General features: G+C 41.2%; 1 protein-coding gene across 1 annotated transcript in view; it reads left to right on the forward strand.

Moving 5' to 3' along the window:
- LOC146975735 (calsyntenin-2-like) overlaps positions 1–14,449 on the forward strand; it is a 281,409-nt gene that overhangs the window by 168,434 nt on the left and 98,526 nt on the right. The window contains exon 4 of the mRNA XM_085794957.1: positions 6,306–6,514. Within this exon, the coding sequence (XP_085651083.1) occupies positions 6,306–6,514 (209 nt within the window). The remainder of the gene's footprint in view (positions 1–6,305; positions 6,515–14,449) is intronic.

Consider the following 14,449-nt stretch of genomic DNA (forward strand, 5'->3'; position numbering starts at 1 on the left):
AGATAGACCGATTTTGCATCTCATAACCACATGCACGCGAACACACTCACACACTCACACACTCACACACTCACACACTCACACACATACTGTAGACATGAAGCCAAAAACAAAACAAAACAAACAAAAAAAAACACAGTAAATATTAACAAAGAAAAAGTCACTTTTTTATGATTGAAGAACTGGGCCAAAATCTGTTCCTTGTTAGCATAAGCTGACAAGATAAATTTCTGCAGTGAGAAGACCAGGGGACTCCGTGCAGACGGTGCAGCCCTGTCAACGTGTCGGTGCTTTATTCTACCAAGAATCTTAACTTCTCGCTTGTCACATTTGATGCTAATATGAGTGAAACCTCATTCTGTCAAAACCTGTTAGTAGACGTGATTATTATTCCTGGTGAGAGAGATAGAGAGAAAAAAACACCTAGTGTAGGAATATGTTGTTTATCTTCAGCGAACATAATGTAATGGGAGAGTATAGTCTCTGTGTTTCAATTATGAATATGCACCACCAGGAACTGCGCCATCTGTGCTTGTCTGCTTCATTTACCGGACGAAAGAAAGTGGCACCCGCTCCCCCATCCTGGATTCAAACCACGACCACGTCAGATGTTTATCAGCAAAGTCGAGCAAATGGATATTCAGTCATTTAATTATGAAGAAATGCTCTTAAAGATGTATTAAATGTGAAATCATCTTTTCCACCATGTGGTTAAATGCATTGGAGATTGCAGCTTTCCAAGTCCTTTGTGCTCCTCCGCTCTGTTACATGTCGGTCCAAGCCATCCGTCAATGATTTGATCCATACTGCCTGCCGTTAAGTAAGCAGGATCTGGCATGAAGCTAAACACTGAACTGGATTACCATGCATTATAATCACCTTGTATTGAGATTACATTGGCTCCTGTGGAGCGCTGCGCTATAGTGCCTCGGGGCTCTAGCTGTTGTGGAAGTGGGATTCCCTTGCATATTGATGAGGTTACCATCCTGTGTTGTGTTGTGCATTTGATCCCATTGGTATAGTTAGGGTTGTTTATTTCCATTCTAGTCTTACACAAGGAAATTGATGATTCAACCTCTCGGCTAATTCTTGACAAAGATTAATTGAGTCCTTTGCCTTTGTGCTCTGTGTGTGTGTATGTGTACGTGCATGGGAGACAGTCAATAATGACTCTGTTTGAGTGGCTGTGTGTAGCTGAGTGTTGATAAGTAATGACTGCAGATGAATATGTAATAAGCCGGGAACAATACTAACCTTGCATTAACATGCATCGACTGGTCTTAACACGCAGCTGCTATCTGATTGTGTCTGCATATGATTTAGCTGGACTGAAATCACACCTGGCACTTAAATACGTCTCGGCTGCACTCCACTGATGGAAAACATCTCCTTATCTTTTTATCAGATAAACAACATTTTGTTTTATTTGTAAACGGTGCTACTTGTATAAGGAGCCGTTGGGTTATGTAAGGTCCCCATGAATCGAGGATATCAACTCTTACACAGGTAGCCTGCGAGCAGTAGAGCGGGACAGTCTCTGTTTAAGAAAGTGAAACTCTAGCTGCAGCATCTTGTATTAACTGTAATTTTCTTCTTGTAGAGTTTGTTGGTAACTTAATAACAAGAAAGTTGTTGTCATCTGAACAACAATTTTCGATAAACAGATGTTTTGTGCCCAAATCTGTAAAGCCCTGAACACGGGCTGGCAGTAAAGAGAGGTGGCTGGACTGGTCAACAGATGTCTCTTTTTTCTGTTAAAAGAGAGATGCCTAAAAAAAATCATTATTATTATCTATTTACATGTTCACAAGTCTTCTTTTTCTTGCCCCTCTTCAGACTAGACAATCTGGAACTTATTCTATGTAAAATTGATATTCTTATATGATTGTTAGCATGAGTTAATATGAGTGAGGAAAAATGCAAATGAAACAGAAGTTTAACTGAAACTCAACTTCATTTTGTGCTTTCCATATAATTGCGTGTAACTTTGTGGATTAGCAGTTCAGACTGGAGAATTTGCATCACAGTGACATCTGGACTTTGACCCGTCTCAGCTGACTCAACCAGACAGTGAACTGAAAGTACATCATATATTATCTTTGAATCAGATCGTTTTATGTACAGTAATAACTCTTTCTCAGTAAAAGTAGCACACAGCTTGACGCCGGTCCGACCGTTTCATGTTAGCAATCCTTAATGTCATGTTCAGTACAGTCGGGCACTCACTCATTAAAAAGTCTTAATGTTTTTCTGGCTGCAGAAACACTTACTGTAGGGAGCTTTTTGAAAACTCTGCTTGACATGAAGTTTATATATATATATTAAAAAAAAGGTATTTTTGACTTTGTAAGTATCTGATAGAAACTTTATTAGCCACATAGTTTGATGAAAGGTAATAGTTACAACACTTGAAATTAAATGTATAGAGACCACCAGTCATGTCATATTGATGCTACATCCTCGTCACACCACTCACTGTCTGTGTGATTTGGTTTTTGAGACTGTCGTAGCTGCATTTAAACACATAGTCCAGATTTGAGTGTAAGTGGAGACGAGGTCCTAGATTTGATTTGCCTCACTCCCTCGGGTCATGTAGCTTGTTTAACCTTTGACTCTTCTCTAAACACCCGACCCCACCCACCCACCCCCTCTTGGCTCTAATTTTTGTCCACTTTGTCCAGTAGTGTTGTGATCATTCTCACACCCCTGGGGGGTCACTTAACCCCCTGCTGTCTCTCCGTGTCACCCTGACTCATTGTGGACCCTCTGTTGATGAGCTGTGGCCTGTCACAGGGAGGGATGGCGGCCATGGACTCGGCTTGGCAATGATCCAGCAACATGAAAAGACACACTCACAAGCACACTTACACACACACGCACACATTTGCCCTGGAGAGCCAGACATCTGTTTCATCCAGATGTGAAGCCATCAACAGAGAAACACCCTCTCTCTCTTGCAAACTCACAACGAGACATATTCACAATTATTGCATTTAGTTTTATATCATGAATTTGTGCGCATGAATATAAAATTGCACACACACGCATGAATGCACGCACACACAGCAATCCTTTCCATACAAGCCCCAGAGGAACTGAACATGTGCTTCCTCCCTCACCACTGGGGAGTGCGGCGAAGCGGGGGGGTAATGTTTATGAGCGTGTGTCATTAATATGACAAAACAAGGCTGGCTGAGGGATTTACTGCACACACTGGTGCTGCCATCATCCGTCAGGTCTTCGTCTCACCATCTTCTGCTGCTGTTAGCATCACCATTAACGTCCCACCAACCCTAATCCTAAGTGATTAATCACGTCGTGCAAATGTTCACTTGTGTTCTGTACCTGTTTCAGGTGATGGAACAAGTATTCAGTTCCTGTTAGAGGTCCCGAAAAACCTGTTTTCTACAGCAGCTTCTGATTATGACTAATGGTCCTTCATGAATGCTCAGTTTTCTGCCAAAGTTGAGATGGCTTTGCTTATTTCACATGACAAATTCCTGTATATATGGCCCTGTGACACTGGTGAAGTGGGCGTGGCCCAGACAAAAACGTGAACGTCACATATCAGTGAACAAGTCACAATTTAGCCTCATTTGAATCGACTGTGAATCAGGATGGAGCTGAACTTTCAACTCTTTGTAACACTGAAGCATGTTCATCTTTAAACTTTGAATTCAGTAATTGCATCATGACTCATTAATGTTATAATTAAAAAAATATATAATAGAGCTTTCATACAAATGCAAATTTACACAGAGAGAAATTGGAAATACAGAAATGATTAAAGGCAAATCAAGACTACAGAGAATGAAAGAAAATGAAGTTGATGTGTAAAATAAATTAGGTTTAATTAATTTCATCAACTGCTCGGAGGTCAAGCAGATGTGTAAAGCTATAGATTCTTTGCACTACGTTTTAATTATTTAACTGGCTCTATTATTTATTGATGCATCCAGTTACATTTTGTCTGGTTATTGGCTAGATGCCCTCATTACTTAGAAAACTCATTCAGTTATAAATGCATTGAAAAATGACACTAGTTACATTTAATGATGCAGATAATAAAGAAAGAAAACGAAGATGAAGGAACGTGTAGGAGGAGGTTTGTATCTGGCTGATGATAAGCTTATGCAGGTTGGAGTTAATAACCACACTGCATTAACACCACAGGACTTCAGAGTGCAAATGTTATTTGTTCTGTCTCATAAAGTGCTTATAGTTTTTTCTTTTTTTTCTTTTTAAGTGAGGGCCAAGTTTTAAGATTCCAGGCAGAGCTCATGATTTAATTACTTTATATCCTTTAGGCTTAGTTATTATAATAATATATTGCATTTTCCACACTGATCATAAGTTTTATATGAAAAATCTTAATGTGCAAAGTAACTATACTTAAATGTAGTTGACTCAAAAGTACAACAATTACCTGAAATGTAATGGAGTATCTAAAAGAACACGATGGAAAGTTCAGATTGAATTTGAGTAAATTACTTCAGTAAAACCACTCACTTCTGTCCCATAACTATCCTTTTCCCATTTTTTCACCACCTTGTTTATGCATTTCGGTTTCTATTAAACCATGTAACTGTGCATCTGCTTGTGCACTGAGACTCAAAAAAACAAAACAAATGGTTTCCGATGTCTGTGTACTTGTGACAGGGACAGATAAGCCAGTGTGGAAATTCATTCTGCCTGAGCTCAGCCTCCCCACGGTTCCTCTCTTTGTCGTCCAGTCTCCCATCTCCAGCCGACCACATGCTGGAGAGATATACACAGCTTCTTGTAATGGCATAATTTCACCGTCATTACCGTACCCAACAGCAAATCCCATAAACCACATACTCTTCACTGCTCCTTTGTCTCTTTAAGACAAGCATCACTTTGGCTTTGCAATGCTAAATCTTAAAAAATTATTATTCCAAGCCCAGTGTCATCCATCACCAGTTGTCAGTCAATTAATCGAAGGATTGATTATGCCTTCTTCTGTTGCCTTCTGGCTGCTGTATAGTATTGATGAAGACATTTTTAAAGTGATGGATCTTTTTTTTTTTTTTTTTCCTACTGAACATGAATTGCAGCTGATAGATCGTTTATGGGATGATTAATAAGCGCATTTTACTGCACATAGGGTCCTGTGTATGAGCTGCACAGCTGAGGTGGAGGAGGAGATCCACCAGATTATTTTACCAAGGCAACACAATCAAAGCGATCCATTAGGTCAGGTCAGATAGTGTATAACATAAAGCACATTGTGACTGCTGGTTACCAAACTAATTAATCACTGGCAGTGAACTCTGCCCTTAACGATCCAAACAATTATTTGTGAGGCTGCAGCTATTAGACATTGTGCCTCCTCTTGCCAAGCATCCAGTCTAATGTCAGGGATGGACACTGTGAATACTGCGACTGAGTGTGGGCATCAAACACATATACAGCCTTGTAAGCCATTGATGGCAGAGCTTTGCAACACACACAACCTTTTCCCATCTCTGAAATCACTTTGTTCTTTTTTCTTTCTCGTCTCTCTTTTTGTTCTTTTGTCGTAGCGATATTGAAAACAAAAACAGAAAACCTTAATTACATTTGTTTTATTTTTCCTGATACTGGCCAAGAAAGATTGTGGCAGCATGACATTTTGGGTTAATGCATTAATAATTCAATTCATGTGCAGCCAGTGGTGAATGCTCATTGGATGTTTTGAAATGTCTTTAATGCCATGCTCTAGTGATTTAATTTTGCATTTCCATATAGTTGAAGGACCCACAAATTAAAAACAATGAATGGTCAAAGTTGAAGCATTCGTGGCAGAGATATTCTGTACAACCCTGAGTCTCAAACGTTGAGCCTCTGCCAGTAAGAATCAAGCTCCTACACTATTAAGTCTTTGCCAGTAAGTACAGCACACAAAACTAGGAATTCAAAGCAATGCTGGTTACTTTGTGAGAGACTGTGGAAAGGAAAATGTTAACATGCATCTTTTTTTGTTTCTTTTCTTGTTTTTTTTAAAGCATGTTAGCATTTATATTTAAAAAACATAAAATATCAAATGTCAGTGCAATTATTCTCTAGTAAAAGGCAGCAGTGGGTTGTCAGTCATAAGGACTCATCCTGAAAGTTTATTTTGTGCCTATATGTAGCTGATAGATGTCTGCTGGTTTATTATAATTACACTCTATGCAGACGATACACAATTCTACACCGAACCTCACCTTCCCTAGATTCACATGTTGACACTGTATTAGTGTGTGTGGGTGCAAAATAAACATGTTACATTCCCTCCTTCTGTCGCCCCCTATCGTCCACAGGGCTGTGGTGCATATTCAGGTCAACGATGTGAACGAGTTCGCCCCCGTGTTTCGGGAGCCCCAGTACCACGCCGCAGTGACAGAGGGCAAGATTTATGACAGCATCCTGCAGGTGGAGGCCACAGACCAGGACTGCTCCCCCCAGTACAGCCAGATCTGTAACTACCAGATCACCACAACCAGCACACCCTTTGCTATAGATCGCAACGGTGAGTAAACAGAAATGTTCGTAATAACCACAAAGAAATCATGTTATGTTATGTCACCTGGATGATGATCTGTGAATTGCAAAGTGTTGTTGTGTACCAATTTTTCCTCTAACCTGCCTCATTTTTTGCTGCTCTGCATCATTTATTGAAATGATTTCCCACATGTCCAAGATCTTCCAAATCAAATTTGAAGTTGTGTTTTCTTTTTTCTTTTTTCCTCGCTCTCCCTCTGCTCTCCATATTAAGTAGAGAAGATGCAAAAACACATTTCTGTCATAACACAGGGACACTTAGGATATAAAAATCCCATCCCTCTGCACACATCCTCTTTACAGCCACATGGAGAAACACACAGACTCAGTCATAGTGCTCATACACATACCTGCATACACTCTGGCAACCAAACTTAATACTCTGTCAGATGTTTCTCCCTTGGGTAAAATGTGTTCTTTGCTCTTTCCAAGGACAAAGTCAAGCTTTGCCCAGAGAGCCATCAGTCTCCACAAATCAGATCACAGAAGCCTGTACACAAGTAAACATAAAAACACACAAACATTCACACACACCGACAAAGACAAATGTGAAGTAAGATCTTTGTTCACTCTCAGATAGCCTCTCAAATATACTTAGTTTTTGAGCATTTTTCTACGAATAAAAACAGTGTCACTGCCACAAGCATAGACATTATTTGAGAGACCCACAAACTGCTAATATAAATGTCTCCTACTGACCTTCCTGACTTCCTGACTATGTGTAGTTGACACAATGGAGGGTAGGTTTAAATAATACTTCTTGAGGATACACTTGAGTCTTACCTCTGCTAGCTATTCAAATATGACAACTGGCAGACCCAAGCCTCCTCTGAGACTCTTTTTTTTTGTTGCTTCGGATACACAAATGCAAAGGACATTACTGTTTACATTTTTGTTGCCGCCGACCACTGAACATTGGCGACTGCTGAAGTTTCGCCGTGAAAAAGCTGACTGGATGAGGTCAGGGCACCGTGAATGATACAAGGGCGGCGGTGTGGTGGGGTGTTGGGGGGGGGGTTGCCACTGGAGCATTCTCTCTTCTCTCTCCATTTGAAGGGGCCTCGCTCGACTATTGACCGCTGAGGAAAAGGCTTTGAGAGCTCTTGAATTTGAGAGCACCTGAGGGAGAGAGGAAGTAGACGTAGGGAAGAAAGAAGGACATTAGCTCTGAGAGGAAAACATAAGAGAATCATGGAGAGAGAGTAAACTGCTACAGTATAAACAAACAGGAAGTATGATGGAGGGCGATATTCTTTATTTTTCTTATTGTCTATAAATTCCATGAAAATTACTTGAACCCATTAACGAGTATTATGTGTGCAGCCTGATATATCATATTCCTCTGTGCCACAGAGCTCAGAATGAGCCACACTGTTGTCTGGGTATCATGATCTTTCATTACCACAAACACTCACTCTGTAGCTCATTTGAGTCAAGCCCACACAGACCATTATGCTACTCTGTAATGAAACAAAATAATAACAATCGGCAAACCTGTGTGTAATATTTGCTATTAACTAGAATACCCTGCTTTTATTAAAGCTTACATTTAATTATCAAAATAGCCTATCTCTCACGTGCAAATATTAGCATGTAGCATGATAAGCAGCATGTAATACTTGTTGGTATTTTCATTGAATGAATGAAACAGAATCAAAACAGAATGACTAGGTGTTTTGCCTATACATGGCTTAGTGCCATTAGCATGCTAACATGCTCACAGGGACAATGCTTATCTTTAAAGATGATCAATAAGTGTTTGTATTATAACTAATTATAACATAACATAGTCAACTGAGGCTGCAAGGAGTTTCATAATTGCACAGTTAAAATCTCGACCTGATGATGATTAAAAAGAAAAGCCAAAGTCACCACAGTTCATTCTGAGGGGGGCATAGCTATATATAGCAAATTTTACCGTTACAAATCCAATAGTTGAGGCATGCCACTTAAAACTCTAAATGTTAATTTAATGGTGTAGCTAATAGAAAAGTCAGTGGAACCTCAAACTCAGAGGTATTCATCCTTTGGGACTCATGAATGAGTCATACATTTTTCATGGCAATTCAAGAAGTAGTAGAAATTTGACCTAAATGGTGGACTTACCAGAACCGTGCTGCTTATTCCCCCATATTCCTACATGGCCAGTGGAATTTATTAACACTTACTAAAACCTGAACCCTTTAAGAAATTTAACTGTAGATCTGTTAAAACTTTAACAGGAGAGCGAGGGGAAGTTGGAAAGTGTTGAGAAATGAATTAATAAACAGGTTGTTTTCATGCAATTTGTTGACGCCACGAAAAAAGTTGTCCTCTAAACAAAGACCGGTTGACTAAGCAGTGTTAGGTAAGAAATGCTCTGTGGTAACAGTAATTATAAAGTGATGATGGAGGGAATTCACAAAGACAGATGTGGCGTTGGTTTGTTCCTTGTGTGTGTGTGTGTGTGTTTACGTTCCTCTGATGGAAGGGCAAATAGAGAAAGCAAGATGGAGGGTAAAGTAGTCATTTACTAGCTGGCCACCCTTGCCAGCAGTCACAGCACGCACAGCCTGCTGACACGGATAAGTTGATGTAGTAATTGAAGGAGCGGGAATAGGAACCTCCATCATGCGGAAAGGTGTGAGCGTTCACGCATATTTGTGTGCGAGTGTGCGTTAGGATAAAAAAAAAAGGAGAGCGACGAGCACAACAGATGAGGCAGCAAACAGTGAAATGGGATGAGGCTGCAAAACGGTGAAGACAATGATGTGCATTGAGAGGGAATGGGAAGGCTGGAAAAGGAGAGAGGAAGGAATCCTAAACAAGCTGAGAGGGAGACAGAGAATTGGCGATGAGGAGGAGGAAGGGAGGGCGAACAATGCTGTCCTCGTATGAATCATATTTAATCCTCCCACTCACACACTCACATTCAAATATACCACATTATCAGCATCCGGCTCCCTGTGCACCTCTCTCCCCACAATACAACAACCTCAAGAAGCATCTGGGTTGTTATACAAGTCCGATAAGTCATTCCAGCTCCGTTTCAACTCGTAGCCAACGAGGCCGACTGGTGTCTCTTTTTCAAAGCTCTTTGCACTCTGCGAGGGTTTTCTGTCAGGCCCTCTCCCTGCTGCGTGAATAGCATTGTCATTCGTCTGTAGTGGAAGATTCATCAAATATTAACCAACACATTAGGACTACAAGCGGCCCCTTCATGCGCTCAGGCGAGGTAGGAGACGCCCAGACGCTGGATGTGGTCTGGATGCTGATTGTACTGTGGAGACAAGTCGGTTATTTGTTTCTTTTAAGCCTTTATTCCCCACAGCATTTTAACACCAGGAGATAACATTCAAATCACAGCCATGTCCATTTTGATCCATTGTTATAAATATATATAAAACCCTCTCTTACACAGCTGAGAGGTTGTACTGTAGTTTTATTTTGTGGGCTTGATTTGTTTAATAGCACAAATGGCTCAGCTGTGAATTCCACCTCCATGATTTTGATTATTATTACAGACTGAACTTTGAAAATGTGTGACTACATTACCCAGAGTTTTAAATCAAGTGCAGACTGTTAAAGGGATAGATTTTTTTAGTGTGGGCTCGTGTAAGGTAGGCTACTCATGAATAGTTGGTACATTGACTGAAGTAGAGTCTATTCAGCATAAATGGGGCAACTAGAGAAAAAACATGTTTGAGATGCTGCCAACGAAACAATCCAACATTTGTTTACATGTGTGCTTCGTGTTGTTTTTTTTGCACTTTCCTTAGGCGCTATATTTTTGCAAAGCTATCTTATACCTCCACACAAGCACCCTTACAGAGTGTAATAGAAATAGGTGCTGTCGGTAAACTCTCCTAATTGGCAGTGCACACAGCACGAATCTACTGCAATTAGCTGTACCGACTATTAATGAGTATCTCACACAACAGTACATAAAAAAAACCTAAACAGTCCCTTTCTTGGAGAAGAAAGATGGACGAGGCACTATCGATTTTAATGTGCAGTAGCTATCTAACAACTTCAAAAAAAAGAAAAGCGAGACAAGTCTTGGCGTCAGGAAGCAACAGGATCTTAATGGAAACGTGGTCTTAATTCTGAGAAATATTAGCACTAATCAAAGCACTTGTGAGAGATAGAGGCCACCTGTCATCCTGACCATGATGCCATTTGTTACAGTGATTATATTAAGGCATCACAGCTAATTTGACAATGATATATAATGATCGTTTGAAATTAAAATTAAACACCCATTACTCATGTATGCAAACACACACATGCAGCGCACTGTATAGGATAGACAGGGCAGCAACACACAATCAGTGTGTGTTCGCAAAGTAGTCAAAAAATTCACAAGGCTGCACAGCAGTGAAGCTACAACTCAATTTCCTCAAGGCAGTTTAAAGTGTAAACTAAAGTTTAAAGTCACATAAGTCAGTAAACAGAAGACAAGTACTTCTCCCAGTCATTGGGCTGAAGTAGAGGCCCATTAAGAATAAATGTGAAAGTTGAGAGGAGCAGTGAATATATGTAGCAACATGTCTGTTGCGCAACGCTTACAACTACAATAAACACAAACTCATTTAGCTGTAAAAGCTCACACAGCCGTTTTATGGCTCCATAAAGTCAGACTCCAAATCACTGATGACTGAGTAACTCGGCTCTGTTCCTGTGCAGTATTTATGATAGACAGAAAAGTTTCTGAATCACTTAGCTTGTTCCACCATCTTCCACAACTTATGTGAAAAATAGAATAGAATGTTCTGAATTAATGGTTTTATTCCAAAGACATTAAACTGCAGTACATCAATTTTAAAGCTGCAGGTAGATCTTCACCAAACAGGCTCTTTACCTACAGACTTTTTTGACTTATTGCAGGTGTCACTAAGGAAATAAATTGAAAATTGGCGTGAGCCAGTAAACACAGCACCAGGGGCTTTATTCACAAATTAACTTCTTTTAAGTGCTGCTAAAAGTTTTGGGACTAAACCTGATAAAACACTGAGGGGGAGAACTTTTAAAATGGAGCTGAGAAAACAGACGGATTGATTTCAGTAGCAACTGTTTCACAAAGGGGAAATGTCGACTTTCCGCCTGAAATGAAGACTTATTTAAAGCTGCCCTGTGGAGTTTTGCTCATTAATACGAGCCATAAGCCGTGTTTTTTTTCGAGTAGGCTACTGCAACAGTCAGCCTGCGCCGTTCGATGACGTTGAACCCCCCCCCTCTTCCCTCCCTCCCTCCCCGAACGGTAAGTGCAGGTAACCAGGCAACCAGGTAACTGGCGAAGTAGGAAGAGAAAAAAAGTTGTGGTCATTCAGCTTTGGCATTTTTTTAGGGGTGTGACCTTGTACACGTGTAAACGTTTACACGGAATGAAACTGTAAACGTTTAGTAAAAAATCCCTAAACGATATCTATAGGCCTACACGCAATTTATTTTCATATTTTTATACATAGGCCGCACACTTTAGAGAAAACTATGATTTAAAGCAGAAGTAAGTGATATATTTGTGTTAATATAAGTCTTAAAGCAGAAGTAAGTGGTCCGGTCGTTTTCGCTAATGCTGCGTTCCAGGTAGGCTTTTGAAATCGTAAATTACAGCTTCAAGTCACAACTTACGACTTTGTAGCGTTCCAGGCAACCCACTCGTGTTTTTCCGACCTGTTTTACCGGTGAAAGTCACTATAACGGCCACTCGTAACTTCCGACCGGTGAACTCGTACCAGATTGAACTGGTACCACTTCACGGTCGGAAAAATACGAGTTTCCTTGAACGCACCCTAACAGTCCTCGTCCCTACGTCGCCACATTCACGGCGTCCCTTGGCTGCACACACAGCCCTGCATGCCGTTCTCTCTCCTCATTGGATAAAAACTGTAGGATACGATAAGTGTTTTCTCCTCGACTCAGAGCAGAGCAGAGGGACTGAGAGACCCGTGTTTCGGTCCAAACACTCTATGTAAGTGATTGCTGTCGGAAGATATAACTATTTAAGACTTATATTAACACAAATATATCACTTACTTCTGCTTTAAATAGTTATATCTTCCGACAGCAATCACTTACATAGAGTGTTTGGACTGAAACACGGGTCTCTCAGTCCCTCTGCTCTGCTCTGAGCCGAAGAGAAAACATTTATCGTATCCTACAGTTTTTATCCAATGAGGAGAGAGAACGGCATGCAGGGCTGTGTGTGCAGCCAAGGAACGCCGTGAATGTGGCGACGTAGGGACGAGGACTGTTATGGTGCGTTCAAGGAAACTCGTATTTTTCCGACCGTGAAGTGGTACCAGTTCGATCTGGTACGAGTTCACCGGTCGGAAGTTATGAGTGGCCGTTATAGTGACTTTCACCGGTAAAACAGGTCGGAAAAACACGAGTGGGTTGCCTGGAACGCTACAAAGTCGTAAGTTGTGACTTGAAGCTGTAATTTACGATTTCAAAAGCCTGCCTGGAACGCAGCATTAGCGAAAACGACCGGACCACTTACTTCTGCTTTAATAAAAATGATGCTGTGACGCACTTCCCTCCTCTAAAATGTGTGTACAGTAAGTGCATTTTTTCTTGTCTTTTTTTTTTTTTTTTTGCGAGCAAGTGTGATGGCGCCGCCACGCCGGGTCAAACATTGCTTTTCTGGTTGCCAAAAAATATTCTATGCAAATATAGCCTCCCTAAACACAAACAAATAACCTTAAACGGATTGAAAGGGGTGTCTCGAGACATTGAAGACGGCCGAGGACTGACTCTCCCTCTGGGCTGGTTGCTCCTGCCCGGTCTGTCCACTCCTCTCATCCGCACTTCAGCACCTGTCCTGGGCTGCACCGTGTCGGCTCGGCTCGGCTCGGCTCGCTCCTTTTAAAAGTAGCGTAAACAATTTACTGTTCTGATCACTCATACGCGTGTTTAGTTACGTTACAATACGTTGCATTATTATTAGTTATAGCTACTTCAAAAATAAAGGACGGTGGAGCAAGCCAAGCTGTAGCCCAGGACAGGTGCTGAAGTGTGGGAGAGAAGGGGAGAGACTGGGCGTCCGCGGCGGATCAGAGAGGGTGGAGGACCGACATGACTGGGGGTCTAGGGGTCTAGGTCTCCTGGTACCTGTGCGGGCCAGGACCGCGGAGGTCAGCGAGATGGGGGGGGAGGCAGTACGGTGGTCAACTCTGAACGCGCTCACCGGGCGGATCTCTCCGGGCAGATCTCTCCAGTTACGGTACGGTGCGTGTCGGGGGGGGAGGCGGGCGGGGCGAATCCGCCGTCGGGTCTTTCCAGAGTGGCTTGAAGTGGCAGTGCTTTCACTGGCTGCACATATCAGACTAGACAAAAATAAGATAACATGTTCTTCTTTCCTTCTGTTTACCAACGCTCTACGTCAAATCCGAACGTGTTGCGTTGCATGCGTAATGCAAACGTAATTCCCTGTGCGACAGCGCGGGAAAGTCGCTCCTCAGAGGCAATTGCGCTTCTGGGTAAGCCAGGGACTCTTGTGTGGTGGAGATGCGTTCAATGATCATCCTAATAACTCGTTTGGCAGTGGCTGCAGTGTAACGGACATTGTTTTATATGTATAAACTCCACAGGGCAGCTTTAACCTAAGAGTTATTCATTTACATTGATTGTGGGAGGTGGTAAAATAATGATTTGTCGAATAGACTGAAGAATAACTCTGATAAAGTTAATCAGTTCTGCAAGCTGCTTTTGATTCAGTGGATCAGTAGCATTAAGTTGCACAAAAAATAATGTTATAATCATATTTTTTAAATTCTTTGCATTTATTAAGGAGCTTATTTGACCCTTATTAACTCTCCTGCTAGCAATAGTTGTTTTAAAAAAGTAATTAGCATCATAAGCCTGTGAATATTCTCATTCATCCAGGTCATAGTTATCTCAAGGAAATTTAAATCAAACGCAA

The sequence above is a fragment of the Trachurus japonicus genome, chromosome 13 (assembly GCF_045865225.1).
Source record: "Trachurus japonicus isolate A0001 chromosome 13, Traja_1.0".
In the NCBI taxonomy this organism is placed as follows: domain Eukaryota; kingdom Metazoa; phylum Chordata; class Actinopteri; order Carangiformes; family Carangidae; genus Trachurus; species Trachurus japonicus.